Genomic DNA, 19,324 nt, shown 5'->3' on the forward strand with positions numbered 1-19,324 from the left:
TCCTCTATGAGACTTATAACCTAATTGACTTTTCTAAGATGACAGTGCGTGGTCAAACCGATTAGAACCACCGCAAATTCTAGCCGTGTGTTCTGGCCACAGCATGGCATCGCCCCCAACAAGTCTAAGTCCCTTGACTGCAAGGTTATCTCCTTCCTTCTCCGCATCGCTGCCTGTATGCAGAGACTGAGTGAGCAAGCCTGACCAGTGCATTTCCTTTTCCGTCTACGTAAGTAACTTCCACCAGAGGGGCAGAGGCAGAGTAGGTTCACAATGAATACTTGAGAGACTCTCTGGGAGGTTTGAAGTCTCACAGGGTTTAAACACCTTTAACCTTGGGGAAGCACCCTTTAACCCTCAGCACGTCAAACTTTGCTATTGTGGTTTCTCTTCGGTGTCCCCTGAGGACTCCTTCTAGGGTCCTTGACAAGGACAGAGGAACTGAACTTAAGGTTGAGAAGCATCTTGGGCCCCCCCGCCCCGCTTTCAATTAACCAAGCGCGGGGTCACGCCACGGGGTTCTCCGGGAGGCGTTGGATATCTGACCCCCGGGCGACCCCATCCCGCCCACCGGAAAGCCGGCAGCGTCCAGCGCTCTCCGTGGAGACGCCGCGGAGGCGCAGACGCCTCCCGCCCTCCTTCCAGGAGCCGCCTGGGATGCAGATCCTGGCAGCTGCCACACCGGAAGCGGCCCCGGGCGCGTGTGGGGCGGCAGCCGAGGGTCCCGCACGCGGGGCGGGGCCGCCGGGCAGGTCCCCCGCCTCCCGGGGGCGCGCGAGGGCCGGGCGGGGCCGCCGTCCCTTCCGGGGAGCGGTGGCTGCCGCCGCGTCCGCCGGGCAGCTTCCCACCCCGCCCCCCCACGGCTCTGGGTGACGCTTCTCCAATAACAGCTCGCGGGGAGCCGTAGCTGGGGGCTCCGCCGGCGCCGGGGACCCTCCGCGCCAGCCCGGCCGCCGGCATGAGGGCCGAGGGTGACGGCGGTCTGGAGCGCTTCTGCAGCCCCGGCAAGGGCCGGGGGCTGCGGGCCCTGCGGCCCTTCCAGGTGGGGGACTTGCTCTTCTCCTGCCCGGCCTACGCCTACGTGCTCACGATCAACGAACGGGGCAACCACTGCGAGTTTTGCTTCGCCAGGTAGGGCGGTGCGGGCCGGCGGCGGCGGCGGCGGCGGCGGCGGCGGCGGCAGGCGGGAGCCTGGGGCGCCGCACGGACGGGCTGGCGGACCGCGGCGGGAGGAAGTGCGTGCGGCCCGCGGGGTCCTAGCGCCGGCGGCTCGCGGGGGAGGGGGCGGGCTGCGCCCTTGAACCCCAGACCGGCTGTGCCACGTGCGTTAGGAAAGACCAGCCAAGTTCTCGCCGCACGTCCTGCACGGCATGTTTTCCGAGTCGCTCCCGCGGGATGTGCAAACTGGAGAGGTGCAGGGTCCTGCCCTCACACGTGGGCTTGGAGCCAGGCTTCCTCCCAGCGCTGGCACGCACTGCCCACTCGGTGCGTTGCCAGCGGGGCCCCAGGTTCGCGCAGCCACAGCCTGTCACCTTTAACTTGTGCTTCCTGCGATGTGTTCTGTGGCCCACAGTCTCTTCTGCCGCAGATTTGCCGTGTTTCCTCCAAGGAACTTAATGACACTTAATATTTCATGTAAAGTACATGGCCCCTCTTCTTTCTTGTCACCCTCTGCACTTGGTATTCGGAGAGAAGCCAGAGGAGTACTGACCACACACCCGTGGTTCAGAGGGGCTGCACTGGTGGGACGTATCTAGCCCTGGTTTGGGACTGGGAAAACATGGCTGCTGGGGGGATGAGGCAGAACGTATGGCTGGAATTGGTATTTAATTGTAGCATGTCATGTATGTGTGTATATGTGTATATCTTCACATACACCAACACATAATTATATCTTCAAGCCTTATGATAGTTTCAGACCTGAAAGTCGTGTTAGAAGTCATGAATGCAACACTCTTTCCATTTGACAGGGGAGAAAACTAATGCCCAGAGAGGAAGTGTCACTGTGTATGTCTAGTCACACCCATAGTTAAGAAAATGAAGTCTGGTGTCTTCAGTTCTGCCCATTTCCTACCTAGTTAAGTGCTCAATAAAATTACTGAGGCAGGAAGCATGGCGTTGGAGTTAAATTCGTACAGGGCCTTCCAGGACCCTGCTTTACTTTCTTTGAACCTCAGTTTCTTCATCTTTGAAGTGGAGATTCCTGGGCTAGATTAAGCCCACCTGAGGTCCTGCGGGTACCTTTGGAATACAGGTCTCAAGTCCAACACACGCTGAAGTACTCAATCTCCGAGACGTGTTCCTCTCATTCCACGGTAAGACAGAGCAAAAGAAGGGACAAAAGCTAAATACTATAGTAGTCTTGTCCAGACTCCCTGCCAGAGCTGTCTTCCGCTTGGGGGGACCTGGAAAGGAACTAGACACAGAATCATGCCGTGGGCAGCTTAAGGGCTGTATGTGATGTGGCTCTTTGAATTGGTGAGCCAGGAGCTGAAGGGTCATGGCACCACTTTGCGACGTTTGAGTGAAGTGAGCATTGGGTTTTCCCAAAGTTAAAAAGGCTGCTGTGTCTGGTCCCTTGATCTTCTGAGCCTTGCTGTGGCTCAGAGTCTGAAGCAGTGTGGGTGTCTGGAGTGGCAGGAGCAAAGCAAGGTCACCCAGCACAGAAGGGGCCTGCCTCCATCAGGGATCCTGGTGATTCCTGGGGTCCAGCGTGGGAGAGAAGACTGCGGTACCAGGCACATAGTAGGTGCTCAGATGGTAGTTGCCTGACCACTCCTCCAGTGAATGAAAGATCAAATCCAGCTGGGTTCTCAGTGGAGAAGCAGAGCTGAGAGATTCTTCTCTTTTGCTGTGAGCCTCCACACTCTGTCTACTACACACACCCCCGACCTTAGAACAGGAAGGTACATTCAAGGTGCAACTTGGCAAATCACCCTGCCATATGGGACAGTGTTTGCCTTTGTTTTCCCTTTTTCTGAATGACATTCATCAGGGTCACTGTTGCCTTAGATCCCTCACCAGGGCTACCCCCTCCCTGCATTGGGGTGGGACTGCTGCACCTCCCCCCCCCCTTTTCTCTGGTTTAGGTGAACTTCTGTCAACATCCACAGCTCCTTTCCTCTTTCCCCAAGGACTCATTTGAAATCAACTAAAATAACACACAAGAAATGATGACATCATGATACCTGTGAAATTAGAGATATATTTGTACTCCACTCTGGTTTCCATTAAATGCGATTAGTTTAGAATTAGTGGCTAGATCATTCTCATAGATTTAGTACCGTTTCCTCTGTCAACTGTCTGTATAGACTGAGGACAAATTATTCTGTCCAGCTGTACTAGAGGAAGGCATATATGTCCCCACGATTCCCCCAGGGGGTAGGAGCAGAATTCTCAAATACTGAAGCATACAGGGCAAAATCCACGACTTCCCCTCCCCTCCCATAAAAAGAAAACTACACCTTATCGTTTCTTGTACCAGAAGTTGAAGGTAAATAACGTTGCTTAAGACAAATGAGCCACTACAGATTTTCCCTATCATATTAATTTTATCAGGGTTTGACTTATTTTGAAGGAAAATACGTGATTTTTTTCGGGAATAACTATGTTCTATAAGTTGAAAAATAATGGGAATTCTCTTAAGTCACAGTGGAGTGGGATTCTTACTGTCAGGGCAGTACAGACAAAAGTTTGTATTTGTGTCACATTTACTCAGGGTGACACTTGGGAAGATGTGTATCTTGCCTCAACTGCTAGACGGCAGCCCCTAAAAATATAAATGTCTTCCAGTTGGGAGCTGTCCTCATCAGACCTCTCAGATGCGTTTTAAGCACACGCACACACACACACACACACACACACACACGCGCACGCGCGCGCACACACACACACACACACACACACACACACACGTTGGCCTGGCCAGCATTTTGTGGCGCATTTTTTATATTATATTTCACTTGGTATTTGACATCTCTTAACACTTGCTAGTATTTGTCTCAGAAAGGAAAAAATCTGTAACCCTGGGTTCCATCTGAATATTCATTGTGTGTGCAGTTCCTCAGGAGGGCGGATGTACCCCTCTTGATCTTTCATCCTCTTGACTCATGGGTCATTTAAAGGCAGGAATATTGTCTTTTTTGTCTGTTTGTTCAGCGTATTGGGGCAAAGTAGGAAGGCCCACTTCACCTCCTTGGACTAGAGCTGTTGGAACCTGGTTTCAGGAAATTTATATTCAGTCTGGCTCAGTCAGAGTGGTTGACGTAAACATTAAAATGTTTGCACGATCGAAATACTGTGATTGAGATGGCCTGTTTCGGCAGTTATACAGGTATAATGTCCCCCCGATTTATTTTCTGTAGCAGCATTCATCTCTTCCCCACTGTTTTACCAAACTGAAGTCATCTTTAGTTGATCTTCATCAGTATTAAGAGATGTGAACCCTTGATCCTGTTCTTAAGGTTCTCTGAAAGAGCCCTGGGCCTGAAGCTGCTTTCGGAAGGGGGTGTCATCCCCAGGGCTGCTGTGATTCTGCTTATTCCGAGAACCTTCTCTGAGACTTGGAGAGTCTCTGAGGAGAGAAATGGCTTCCGATTGTTCTCAAATTATCTTGTTCTCTGAATGAAGAATTGGACACACGTGCTCCAATAAAGGATTCCCTCCATCTTTTTACATGTATTTTTAAGAAATGGGTAGGAAGATTAAAATACACAGACAACAGATTTCCTCTAAAAAAGTTACATGAGAGAGTATAAAGCCGTCTGTATAGTAGATAATGAGGTATTGGGTTGCCATTTTCAACATTTCAGTATTTCAAGTTTTTCGTTTATTTAGAGACTACGAAGGAGGGACTTCGGGGCCAGATTGACTGGGTTTGAATTCTGGCTTCATCCCTTCCCGATGGTTTGTCTTGAGGCAAATAATTTAACCTGTCTGAACTCCCGGGTTCCTGTATCTGTAAACTGTGCACATTAACACCCACCTACTGAGCTGGCCCTGAGACAGTGAAGTCAAGTGCCTAGCACGGCCCGGACACTTCGGGAGCTGTCAGAACTGGCCCCGTGTCTTGCTTGTAGGGACGTGTTTGATAAGCTCTCTTGGCTAAATGTTAAATAGTGTGATAACATAGTCTCACTTCAGGGACATTTTTTTATGGTGGTGGCATTGGGGTGGGGAAAACTGGGAAGGAGATACTGTATCTTGTTGACCAATGGAGTCATCATTCAGATGGCATGTTGACCCAGAGTTAAAAGTGGCAGTTCTCAACCTCGGGTCCCCCAGCATAATAATGGGCGTCTGGAATCAATTTTCAGTATTTTTCGAAACCTGACAGCACTGATGTGATTAGCCTACACAGATAAAGCTTTTTGAAAAAAATAAGGCTCGTGTATCTCCAAAGTGCTTAGGTACTTTAATACTCTTTTACCGTGGGATTAAACAAATGTTTGAAAAGAGAAATGGAGGAAAGCAGAATTTTCCACCTAGCAAGGATACCATGGCTCCTCTCTGCTCTTTGCTTCCAGCATGATTCTTTCAGCTGTGGCAAGGAGCCGCCCTGCAGGACTTCAGATGTGCCGAGTGCCAGCACACGCACATTTTTCATACGCGGGAGCAGAGTTTCTGTTATAGCTTATCAGGGCTCAGTGACCAAGCTACACATTTGGAAACGATTTGAGATGAAAGAGACAGAACGGCAGCAGGATATCCTGAAGTGAAATTCAAACCCTGGTGAGTTGAAACCACCATCTAACACCTTTCCCTCCCAAAAGCAATTGCACAAAATCCTCTCACAAAAATGTGAAGATCCCATATAAAATGACGTTCCTTTAAATCGTGTTGCTCTTTGCAGCTCACAAAGCATTCCAGATAACATTCTTATTTTGATCCTCCCAAGGATGGCCTGTGTAGAGAAGACCTTATCCCATTTTATGTAGGAAGTAACTGAGGGCTGGAAAGCTTGTTTCCTTGAATTTCACATTTTTGGGGTCAGATATTGATTGAGCGCGTCCTAGGGCCAGCCTCTGTGTCCTTCGTGGAGGGAACCGTGTCTTCCTATTCTGAGTGTTGTTTTCCTTCCCTGCCCCTTTTGACCTGAATCTACCGTGTGGTTCACACCTGGACACCAGGACTTAATTCACTTCTGATTTCTCAAGTGAATGCAATTTTTATCACCTCTCTTCTTTTGCTTCCCCTTCCCCCAAGAGATAATTCAACAGATTAACGCATTGTTTCTAACAGTTCAACAAATAAATTGATTCAGCTGTCTTGTATCTTGTGCTGCTTTGGGTCCAGAGGTTTTTTATTCCAATGCTTTGGAAATTGCATAAGAGCTACATATATTCTTCTGTATTATCCACTATTACCTGATAAAATGTAAAAAGAAATACAAGGCTTTGGTCCTTTTGTGGGTTTGGGACATTTTTCAGTATGCTCGAGTTATTTAAGACGAGTTTACCATCTTAGTGTTTATAGCTACGTATAGAGTTTGTTTCTGTGCCCTCTGCTAGGGCAGCATGAGAGTATAAACCCCCTGTCCTTTTTTTTTCCCTTAAACATACCCAGTCTTCAGAACTCTACTCTGTGCAAGGTTAAACGGGCATGGTTTGGGAACAGAATTCATGGTGCAGCTGTGCTAAGAGGCCCCAGGATGGTATTCCTGTAGGACAAGCATATGGCGCACTATCTGTCAGAAGATTCTTTTAAAGATCCTCAGAAATGTCTTAAATTTCTTTGGGAAGATCCAGGGCTCAGGGCTGTAGCTTGGCAGCAACTGGTCTTCAGGAGGACTCAGAACGGGTGAGAACCTGGGACAGTGACGTTGTCTGTTATAGAATTTGAAATAGCAGCAAAATGCAAAGCAAGTTTCTACTTGATTTTGGTGTTTGAGACGTACCTCTTTTGCCTGAGGTTCATTATCCCCTTTCTTTTTCTTGTCAATATAAAGAAAATATGAAATAATTACAATTTTAAGCCACTTTATTTCTGCTTCCCAAGGAGGCGATCAATAATTACAAATATCCCTTATGTAATTGGAGTCATCAGTAGTAACTGAGGTCCCTCCCACCCATACACACACCTTGTTTTCTGAACGTCAGATGTGGAGTAATCACATTTCTGAGTTCAAGGCGTGCTTTCATCTGATCTGCGTAAGGACAAGTTGACTGAAATGAATTTCTCCTCTGTTATTGATTCTGCATTCCCATTTCCTGTTCTCTCACAGACAGCCCCTCTCTGGGTTTGCCTGTTTGTCTTTGCACCTGTGAGTATATATGCCCTGATCACCTCCAGGGAACTAGACAGACATGGAACAGGCCACCCTGATTGTACTTGACCAGATGCAGACTTTGCACCGTCCTTTGGTCAGCCTGGCGGCTAGGTGGTTTCTGGAGCAGTCCTCTTGCCCTGGAGAGGGGCCAGCTCTGGCACTAGAGGTCTCTCAGTCCCCTCTCAAGGGATTCGCAATATCAGCCTCTGTACACCACCATCACTCTCCCACTCACATCCCCAACCCTTGCATCTCTGGATTTCTAGCAAATCTGTGGTAGTTTAGGGGTGCAGCCCTCCAGCGGGGAATTGACTGAAGTAACTGCCTTTTCAGGGGCTGAACCCATGACCTTGGCCTCATTAGCACAGGCGCTCTAACCAGCCACAAAGCCACACACCTCACTTTGTGTAACTTCTGCTGACTCTGTTCCTACCACCCTCGGAGGCCTCCTTTTCAATTGCAAAGGCGTTCACACCAACACAATAGAACAGAAGGAAACCAGATCTCTTCTAGACTTCTCTGAAGGCCAGAAATATGCAATTTAGCAGGAAAATAATACCAAAACGTCTTGAGGGTTCAGGAAACAACTTATCTTTCTAGTCCATGCACTTGCTGAGAATCCAGCTGCGTGTCTCAGATTTTTCTTCAATCAAAAATTTAAAAATACTATGGAACTCCCCGTGCCAATTTATTAACATAAAATCCTGGGACAAAGTGGAAGGTTTCAGATGACTGAGTGGAAATATGGCATGTACGTTATTAACATGGATTGGGTTTGCTTTTTAAAGAAGGAGAATCCATAAGTGCTTATCTTTGGCAAGTTTATAGTCCCTAGAAACCAAAATAAACGCTCGCCTGTGATAGCTGAGCCACCGGCGTGTATCCGCAAGTGCACTGTGACGAACAAGGTGTCTCAGAGCCCCGGGAATCTGCAGTCACCGTGGGGGAGAGGAAAACTAAGGGCGACGTGCTTACCAAGAAGCGAATTTCACACCGAGGCCTGAAGACATAGGCATATCCTGGGGGGAGAGGTGGAAAGAAACCGGCTGACCAGCAAGATGCAGTTTTTCATCTGAGTCAAGTAAAATCTCAAGGGTTTTATATCCAGGCACTTGCAAGGAGTTATGTTGCCATCTGTGGCAAAATGAAAAGATCTTGGACGGGAGGAGCTTTTTCTCTTCAGTCTGTGAGGACCAGGAAAGGCTCTTCAAGGGATATGGGCCCTGGGCTCACATCTTGTTGATTTTCCTCACCACAGCAATGTTTGTACAGGAAACACCCTGGTGCAATCGGAAAAATCTCTTATCTGTCAGTTGCACAAATCTGTAGCAGAGTGATGATTGCTGTTCACGGTGATAGCTTCACATGTTCTTAAAACCTCAACAGTGAGAGACATTTAATTATGAGCAGATGGTAAACTCCCTGAGAGCAGGGATTCTGTTTTTAATGTATTCAGCAAATATTTATATTTATGGAGCCCTCGCTGAGTTCTGAATCCCTAGGAAACAACTGTGCGGAAAAGGGACACCCTCCCTCCACAGAGCTTATATTCCAGGAGGTTTTATTCATCTTTATAAACCCGTTGTCGACTGAAGAAAAGCACAACATGAGAGTTGTGAGTTAAGTTTTATTTGGGGCAAAATGAGGACTGTAGCCCGGGACACAGCCTCTCAGAGAGCTCTGAGGGACTGCTCTTAGCAGGTGGGGTGTGACGAGGTCAGTGTATATGCGATTTTGGTGAAGGGGCGTACATGCAGTCAAACACACATTTTGGCAGAAGGTTCCTGCCAGTCTCAGGAAGGTTGCTGCTAGTCACGACAAGCAGATGTCTCTGTTAATCATTTCAGTGCTTTTCTGGATATGAGAAGGTGTCAGAAATTGGGCTCATAAAATCTTCTGAAAATTTCTAACTATCTGAAGGCCTGTTCTGCCAGTTCTTTCCAGAGCACAGAGCGCCTCGTTCCTGATCTCCACCCTGAACTCCTTTCGGGGGTGTCGAAGGTCACCGACCGCGGTGGCTAGTGACCTCATCCTTGTAGAGGCAGATGGCAAGTGACAGTTTTTAGTTGACACTGTAGTGCATTGAACTTTGTCATTTTAGCAGATTTTTTTTGTTAAAGGCATAAGGTTTTGGGTTGAGTGTTTTCCTTTTATGGAACACTGATAAAGTATGTCATAAAGAAAGCTCTTAACAAAGAAGTTTAATCACACACGCTGGTTCATGACTTATGCAAACTAAGGGAGGGCTTTGATCAGATAATAGTTTGGTCTAATAAAATTGTGGCATCCCTGCATTGGGTTAAAACAGCAGCACTTTGGGTAGACATTTTTTAGAAGTTGATGAAATTTAGTCTATTCATACACCTGAATAAATATTTCTAAATACTACTTAAAAAAAAAAAACCTTTAGGGTTTTTTCACCTTAAAAACTTTCGGGCTCCCAAAGTAGTAGAGATTTAGAAAGAGTCTACTTATTTCACTCAATATTTAATTGATTTCGGCGCATGTTCAGGCCTTTCAAGGCACCTAGCTGCTAAATATTTTCTAGGCACAGAGGGGGAAAGCAGCCCACTGCCACCTTCTCTTTCTGCGCATCTTCAGAGAGTGGCCCTGGTAGGACTCCACCGGAGGGTCAGTGCTGCCTGCTGGCACGCTCCGAGGGCTGGGCATCTGGGGTGATGTTTGGGTCCACCTTGCTCTGCAGTGTTAGTTTCATTTCAGCAGCTCCAAACTGCTTATAGTGGTGCATACACACACACACACACACACACACACACACTCACACTCGCGTGTCCTTGCACCCATAGCACCTTGTGCATACTTCCTTCATACACTCGCTCCTTGACTCAGAAACCAGGTCTTACTCAACTTTGTAGCCTAGCACTTAGCCTGAGGCCTGGCACCCCGTAACCTCAGTAAATATTTATTAAATGAATAGTCTCATTTCTGCAACTTATTTTACTAGCGGTTCTTTGGACAGGCCTCATCCCCTATCTATATATGTACATCACGTACCAATATATATACAACTCTGCTTGTTCTTAGAAATGAATCCTTATAAATAACCACAGAACCCTTCATTGATCCCTGTTTTCTTCAGGACAAAATCTTGACTGCTCAAGTCCTCCGTATTCAGTGCTCTTCCCACCCTGTCTAGTGTTATCCCTCGCTACTTTTTCATTTAAACCCTGAACAAAACCTGAGTGGTCTTTCCAGTACCCCACAAAGGTGCTGTGTCATTCCTCATTCTTCCCAATGTCCACTTGAACCAGGAATGCTCCTCTGTGCATTATTCCCCTACTTAACCCTCTAACTTCTTCCCTGGTAGGGCCTTCTACTCTAAGTCTGTTCATCCTGAGCAGAGACCCAGCTCAAATTGCATCTCTTTTTTTTCTTTTTCTGGCCGCACCATGAGGCTTGCGGGATCTTAGTTCCCTGACCAGGGATTGAACCTGGGCCACAGCAGTGAAAACGCCAAGTCGTAACCACTGGACCGCAGGGAACTCCCCACATTGCATCTCTTTTTATGAAGCTTCCTCTTCAATACTTCAGCCCACAATCTCTTCATTTTATTTAGTTAGTGCTTTATGTTTATTTGACAGGAGTTTACTATTTACTCTTTATTTGGATCTGTTCAAACGATATATAAGTTGGAGTTATCAAGGTCTAGTCCAAAATCGGGGTAATTCACCTAAGTAAATTGACAATTCGATTTTTTATTGTTTGACTGTAGGAAAATGAAATGAAGAGGATGAGAGTGTCACCTCTTAAAATTCTTCTGTAACCAATTAAGGTGCACTTTCTTGCAAGATTTAGAGCAGGTCACATGTTTCTGGGGCCAGGAGTTAATACTCACGTTTGGCGGCAGAGGGCCTGACCATATTCTGGAACTCAGGCTTATCATTAGGTTATAAAGGTATTTTTACATGGTCTCTTTCTACTCTGTGGCCAGAATGTTGAAGTGAGGGGTGTTGTTAGGAACATTTTAAGCTTTTAAATAGTTACATTTGTATGACTTTGTCCTTTTCCTTGATATTTAATCACCTAGGTGTTGTAGAACTTAGGGCAACGGCAATCGTAGGAGGATCTAGTGTTGTGCTCGTTACAAAGTACTGTTGATAACATCTGTCATTTATTGTCCCATTGGAAGAAATGGTGGCTGTTGCTTATTGGCAGTTCCTATATGAGAGAACTCGTTGGTTGTTTCTTTCCTTTTTTTTTTTTCTTCTTTAAATTGCATATTTATTTTTTCAGCTTTAAAAAAACTGTGGTAAACTATACATAAAACTTAAGCGTTTTTAATGCTTTACAATCAGTGGTATTAAGTAAATTTGTGTAACCATCACCACTCTCCATGTCCAGAATGTTTTCATCACCCCAGACAGAAATTTTCTATCCTCTAAACATAACTTCCCATCACCCCAACCCAAGGGGCCGCTCTGAGAAGGGTCGCTCTGGAGCGAAGCCCCTCCTCAGGGCCCTGCCTTTCCCCAGGACCCGGTGCCCCACTCGGCTGGCACCTGCCAGACACAACACCAAAACGCAGCCCCCAGCGGCAGCCTCCTCCCTAGCATTTTCTCAGACTTAAAGCCGAGAACAAGTTAAGCAATTATGTGCTTCTTTAACCTCCTCTCCCAATACTGCACGTTGAGAATGAAAAAGTGAGGTGGACAGTTACATGTGACGTAGCATCCTTGATGGGATCCTGACACAGAAGAAACACATGGGGAAAAACTAAGAAACTGAACAAACTATGTACTCTAGTTAATAATGTATCAATATCACTTCATCAATTGTAGCAAATGTACAACTAATGTAAGATGTTAACAGTAAAGGAAATTGTGTGTGTGCCTGGGTGTGTGTGAATGTGGGGGGCTGTAATGAGGGCATTCTGTACTCTTAACTTTTCAGTAAATCTAAAACTGATCGATTGCTTGCCACGTTGCAGGGCGTGCGGGATCTTCGTTCCCGACCAGGGATCAAACCCGTGCCCCCTGCAGTGGAAGCTCAGAGTCTTAATCACTGGACTGCCAGGGAAGTCCCTAAAACTGTGTTTTTGGTTTTTTTCTTAATATAGTCTATTACCAAAGAAAGGGAGGCAGGTCTGTCGTGATGATCTCGTGTGACAGAGAGCCCCTCCTTTTGAGGGCCAGACATCCTAATGGGCGGTGGGTGCCTTAGGTTCTGGGGAAAAGGATCCCAATGTGGCTATGCCTAGACTGCCCAGGGGCAGGCCCCGCCCTGTATGGTGAAACTCACAACTCTGGGCCCATGGTTCCAGCATCCTAATTATGCTCCCAGAACACCACGGTCCTGTTAAGGTTTTCCAGACACTGGGGCTGATGATGGAAACAGAGGGGACGTGAGTGATGGGTGGGTCTCATGGGCGAGGGCCGAGTCCCTTATGGAGGCGCGGCACGGCCCCCTTGGGGTGCAGGAGCCACCTGCTGGAAGGCCTGCGGGTTGAGCAGGTTGATACCTGGGTCCAACCCTGCAGGGCTCCTTCACTCCAGGCTGTGCGGCCTCAGCGAAGTCTCCCTGTCTACGACACTGACCCCACACGGCTGCTGGAAAGATCTAGGAAGACAGCAAAAGTCAAGTGGTTCGCACCCAGAGGGTGCAGGCCCACCGCACACCCACTCTCTACGGCTGGTGCCTGAAGTCAGCCGAGGAGAGGGGCGCTGCCCTGCTCTGCTCGGCACGTGATCCATGGCCAGCTTTCTGGGCAGATGAATGGGGTGCCCGCTTCCCCGGGCCGCTGCGTCCCGCCAGGCCTTCGCCCCGCTTCTAACTTGGCAGGGTATTCCATGCACCCTGCTTCACCTAGGCCCGAGGCAACCCTGTTCCCCTGGCAACACTGTACCCATGTCACAGGCAAGGAAACTGAGGGCCAGATCACGTTTTAGGCGGGCTCTTAATTCAGCAAGTGTTCGAACTTGACTTGCCCACGGCCGTGTGTGGAGGCCGAGACGGGCCGGCAGCCCGCAAGCTTCTGAGTTTAGGTCTCTCCGGCCCTTCGCAGCTGTTTAAAGATGCCACCGTCACCTCGGCCGAGTGCCCGGGAGTTGGCTCGGTCACGTGCCCTATGGCCCCTGTTTCTTTCCTTTTGACTTCTCAATCGGTAGGCATCAGGGAAGTCAAAGGCAAATTGCAAGGAAGTGTCATTCTCATCTCCCACAAAATTTGATACAGAGTTTCAGAGGAGAGTGTTAAATTTAAAAGCGCATACATCTCTTCTTCTGGCAGGATTCAACTGTTAGGGATTTTACAGGGCCTGCAAGATGAGGCTTGGTTGTAGGTGTTGTCCAGTGGCTGAAAAGAGTAACATAATGTTCACTGTTCAGTAGGGTCAGTAGTTCTCTGCTCTATCCATAAGCCTCATGAATTTTTTTCTTTCTAAGGCAAAGGTAAATTTCATCTCAACTAGAGCCTGCATTAAAACAAATCCTAAATTGGCATCCTCACCGTTTTTTCATTGCTGAGCCTGACTTTTCATGAATCAGTGATGTGGAGAGTCATGTCTACAGTATTTCTTTAGCTTTACTGAGGAATAATTGACACATATGATTGTCTGTATTTAAAGTGTACAATGTGATGATCTGATGTACATAGAGGTTGTAGAGTGATTACTAAGATCAAGATAATCAACACATCCATCACCTCACCTAGGTAACTTCCTTTTGTGTGGCAAGAATGCTTAAGCTCAACTCTTAGCAACTTTCAAGCATACAATACTGTATTGTTAACTGTAGTGACTGAGCCGTACAGTAGATCCTTATTCTTCCTACAACTGAAACTATACCCTTTGACCTGCGTCACCCCATTTCCCCCAGGGTCATCGTTTTATAACAAGGTCAACCATTCAGTGCTGACCACCAAGCCCAGCTTTATCCTTGTAAATCACAGCTCCTATTCCAATATTGGGGAAAACCTATTAGTTGCTGCCTTACTGCCCTAAATATTTCCCGCCTCCCCGGAGGCCCTGGGCTCTAACTTTTAACAAGCCTCAGAACAAAGCCTGATGCCCAGGGGAAGGTTCAGCCCTGCTCTGGGAAGACGTTCCCACAGCAAGTGGTCCCATTTTCACTGTTACATTGTGGATTAAAGTGCTATGTGGAGCATCTTTCACCGTTACACAAAAACCAGTACCCTGAATATTATCCTTGTCCCCTGACCAGGGTTATAATAGGGTTCTGCCACAATTTCTCCAATTTTTATTTCTCTCAAATAGAAATTTGCTAGTGTAACCACCCTCTCTGGGTGGGAGGCTAACTTTGTTTCTGATTGTCTTATTTCAACCCGTGGAGAAGTTACATTGCGCCACCGGGGCTTTTTTCCTTTTCTCTTTTTCATTTGGCCGGGACTGCCTCTGTTCCACAGAGCCTACTTGTCATTTCTTCTGTCACCGTTAGTTAAAAGTAATTGTTATTGCAAACCCACTCCATGCCAGTATCATTCTCTTTCATGGGGAAAACCCACGAAGCATTCATTTCAGTAGCAGAAAGGAGGGAGCTCGCAGGATCAAATCCTTTTGATCTCCACCAACAGCGCCTGTGGCAACGCATTTAACTAGCAGGAGTTGTTAATTACAACCCTAACTTGTTGATTTTCGTGGCTTCCGAATTTTAAAAGCAAGAAAATTAATCACGGCGTGTGTCTCCTCCAGTAGAAAATGACAGGAGCGTGTCTTCTAAGTTCTGTCCCAGTCGCTAATAATCAGATACTTGCATTTTCCTGTAACATTTCTTTCCTCCCTTTGTGGAATAGAACCATTTCTTAAGTTCAAAGAGCCCTTCCATTCACAGCAGGGTAGATGTTTGCCTGTAAAACAAAGGCTTTAGAAGCATAAATCCTCTAACTATGAGCCTGAGTGACATTGTACTGAAGATATTTCAGGAGTTGACGTCACTTAAAAAAAACCACACACACACAAAAGAATGAAGGCTAATTAAAAGTCTAGTAGTCCTAGGCTTCACGGGTTATTTTCTCATTTAATTTGCATAACAAACCTATGAGGTAGAAACTGTGTCTTTACAGTGGAGGAAACAGGTTCAGAAAGGATTACTAATTTGCCCAAGATCGCACAGCACCTCCGGCACCAGAAAGAAGAAAGGACTTGAGATGGGGAAGTAGGAAAAGTAACTCATCGTTTTCATCCTACATTGTGAAGCGGGAATCAGGAGGAGGCGGAAAGAAAGCTGAACCTTCCTTTTTTAAAATTTGCACCTGGCTTCTAGAATATTTGCTTGTCATAGTTCGAAAATACGGCGTCTGCCACTTCATTCTGACCATCATCAAGGTAGCTAAACAACCTAATACATCCTGTGTGTGCCAGTCATTCTTTAAGAAGAGTTACATTGTAAAGTCTGCATTGCAGAGAAGAATGCTTCAGCGCTCTTCTTTGGCAAATTTAGCACTCAGAAACACTCAACCCAAATGGATGACCATAGGCCTAGGCCAGTGGTTCTGCATTCTGGAAGCACGTTGGATCCGGGTAGTTCTCTAAAACTCCCAACACAAATCAGTCTGATGAGAACTGCTAGACCCAACCCTACCCCCAGACGGGCCCATGCAGCCGAGGTTGAGAGCCACTCCGAGAGGTTATGAGTGTGATTTCACCAGTAACTTTCCTTTAGTTCCCTTCCTTTTCAGTTATTTCACTTCATTCCTCCAAATGACCTTTATTAATCGTTTCTTTGAGGGCAGCTTTCTTTTCTTGGTTTTTACAGTCTTTCCCCAAACCTCCTGGGCAATTCAGATCAGGTTACATTGCAAATGAAAGATTTACAGCTGTGTCTTCTGCAAGACCAGAGTTTATTCTAAAAGCCTGTATATTGCTACAGTGAAAATGGATCTCCCGTATGAAGTTTCTCTCTGGCTAAACGTTGCAGTCAGCAATAGTCAAACTCTCACAGGAGCTCTCTCTTTCTCTCTAAAACACATACACAGTGCACGTTCCAGCTCAGCAAATTTTAGTTTGGGTTTCAACCATTAGACTTATGAAACGTGTACATCTCTCCCTATGAAAAGCTATGGGAAAAACTGAAGCACGTATCAGGATAATTTAAACAGAGCTCCCATCCCTACCCCATTTCATCGAGAACTGCTATTACCAAATAGATCAAAGTAGATTCTTATGCTATTCACTCTCCGTAATTGGCTTAGCTTCTCTCCTTTTCTACTGTGAAGGCAGTTTGGCCCAGGAGAATCTTTGCTAAGAAAATTCACATGTAGCCAGGTAGATGACTCCATAAGCATATATACAGTAAAATCTGCCTGTGAGCCAGGCAGGGCTTTTCTATTGTTTGTGAGAGCTGCAGTGTTCTATCACCCAGTTCCCAGAGGACACAGTCCTGCTTGGACTGGCCCAGTGTCTGAGAAACACCTGGATTTAGCACACTGAATGAGACAGAGGGACCTTCTTTGCACAGACTGAATACAAAAGTAATCCTTATTTTATTCCAGTCTGCTTCAGGTGATATTGATTCCTCTGGAACAGTTGATTGAGAGACCCTCTGTGGGGATGCTCCCTCCCCAGATCTCATTTTCAGAAATGATCCTGGATTCTCCCCATTGCATCTTTGAAGCCAAGTAGCATTAATGGGATACCATTGGAGCTGGGACATTATGCAGACCAGAGTAAAGAATGCCTCTATTTATACTTTGTTATTACTGTTATCCAGACACATAGATTATTTTTGTTTCATGTCACAGTACTCAAGGAAGGATATTTTTGCACGATGGAGACATAGTATGTACCTTGATGTGTGAATTCTGATTCTGCTACCCACCTTCTGAATGACCGTGTTGGGTTAGATATTTCACCTCTAGCATCCTCAATATCTTCATTTGAAAAGCGGGAATAATAACTTCTTCACAGCTGATGGAATTATTGCAAGAGATCAGTTTTCAAACTTTTTGGTCTTTTTTTTATTGGAGTATAGTTGCTTCACAACATTCTGTTAGTTTATACTGTACAGCAAAGTGAATCAGCTATACGTATACATATATCCCCTCTTTTTTGGATTTCCTTCTCATTTAGGTCACCACAGAGCACTGAGTAGAGATTCCTGTGCTATACAGTAGGTTCTCATTAGTTATCTATTTTATACATAGTCTCAATAGTGTATGTATGTCATCCCAGTTTCCCAGTTCATCCCACCCCCGCCCTTCCCCCTTGGTATCCATATCTTTGTTCTCTAAGTCTGTGTCTGTATTTCTGCTTTGTAAATAAGATCGTCTGTACCAATTTCAGATTCCACATATATGCATTAATATACGATATTTGTTTTTCTCTTTCTGACTTACTTCACTCTGTATGATAGTCTCTATGTCCATCCATGTCTCTACAAATGACCCAATTTCGTTCCTCTTTATGGCTGAGTAATATTCCATTGTATATATGTATAACGGAGGTCTTAAGAGCCCTCGCTACCCTTAGAAATTGAGAACTCCAAAGGGCTTTTTTTATTTACCTTGGTATTTATCAATACCATATTTGTATTAATAATTAAAAATAAAGAATATTATAAAGCGTTTTATTTTATTTATTTTATTTTATTTATTTTAAAATGACAGCAACCGTTACTGTTAACGTAACATTTTTTTTTTTATGAGGACTGTTTTCCAAAACAAAAGAATTAATGAGAATAGTGGTGGTTTACAGTTTTGCAAATCTCTTTAATGTCTGGATTTCCAGAAAACAAGTGGATTCTCAGATATGCTTCTGAATTCAGCCTGGAGAATTATGTACTTTTGGTTGAAGTATGCGAAGGAAATCTGGCCTCAAATAAGTATGTAATTGGAAGGGAAGGAGTATTTTAATAACCTTTTCAGTTAATTGCAGATATTCTTTGATTCAACACTAGAACTTAGTAAGTGATTTTGTGTTAAAGACTAGTTGTAATGTGCAACCTGAAGCCATCTGTGAATTTTATGTACTCTGATACGTAAAATCCCTTAGTCTGTCTTGTACTTTGAATGCCTCTTTTACCCATGCGTAATTTTTAAAACATCATACACTGGTCATTTGGAAAACATTGGTTCACTAAATTAGGCAGACCTTCTAAAACTTTATTTCATCAAACCATATCAAAAAATCATAATTATGAAAACCACCACCAGTCTCATCAGACGAGAGACTGTCAAGCCTAGGGCGACAGACGTACGTTCTGAAATTTTGACTTTTGCTCAAAAGCCCAAATTTTATCATTGGCAACAAATATTGCTAGTTATTTTCCTTGATGTGATGGACTCACTTCATTCATTTCCATAATATAGCTGCCAGGTACACAAGTCTGAATAATCAGTTTGTCTAAAGTTGTTCTTTCAGGTAAAAGTGGTATTTCAAGAAAACAGTGGCTAGTTCAGTTTATGGCTCCAGGGATGGCCAAGAGCTCTTCCTTGAGACACAGCCCTCATCCTTCAGTAGGAGCAGAAATGCTTCCCGCCTTCTTCCCATTTCATCTCAGGATGTCAAAAAAAAACACATACCAAAGAGTTGAGGTTTAGTGATGTTAATATTTGTTCCTGCTTCATTAGGGACATTCTTTTTTAAAAAATTTATTCAAGTATAGTTGATTTACAGTGTTGTGTTAATTTCTGCTGTATAACAGTAATTCCTATATATATATATGTATATATATATATATATACACACATTCTTTTTTTTTTTTTTTTTTTTTTGCGGTACGTGGGCCTCTCACTGTTGTGGCCTCTCCCGTTGCAGAGCACAGGCTCCGGACGCGCAGGCTCAGCGGCCATGGCCCATGGGCCCAGTCGCTCCGCAGCACGTGGGATCCTCCCAGACCAGGGCACAAACCCGCGTCCCCTGCACCACCAGGGAAGCCCTATATACATTCTTTTTCATATTCTTTTCCGTTATGGTTTATCACAGGATATTGAATATAGTTCTCTGTGCTATACAGTAGGACCTTGTTGTTTATCCATTCTATGTATAATCATTTGCATCTGCTCATCCCAAACTCCCAATCCATTTCTCTCCCACCCCTCCGCCCCTGTTGGCAACCACAAGTCTGTTTTCTATGTCTGTGAGTC

At 45.5% G+C, this 19,324-nt stretch overlaps 1 protein-coding gene across 2 annotated transcripts in view; it reads left to right on the forward strand.

The window, feature by feature from the left end:
- The first annotated feature begins 829 nt into the window (after positions 1-829).
- The window catches only part of SMYD2 (SET and MYND domain containing 2), a 50,891-nt gene continuing 32,396 nt past the window's right edge, over positions 830-19,324 (forward strand). For both annotated transcript variants that reach the window (XM_082834591.1, XM_082834592.1), the window contains exon 1: positions 830-1,131. In XM_082834591.1, coding sequence (XP_082690717.1) covers positions 959-1,131 — 173 coding nt within the window. In that variant the 5' untranslated portion in view covers positions 830-958. The remainder of the gene's footprint in view (positions 1,132-19,324) is intronic.

Source organism: Leucopleurus acutus (assembly GCF_964270905.1).
Source record: "Leucopleurus acutus genome assembly, chromosome: 2".
Taxonomy (NCBI): Eukaryota; Metazoa; Chordata; class Mammalia; order Artiodactyla; family Delphinidae; genus Leucopleurus; species Leucopleurus acutus.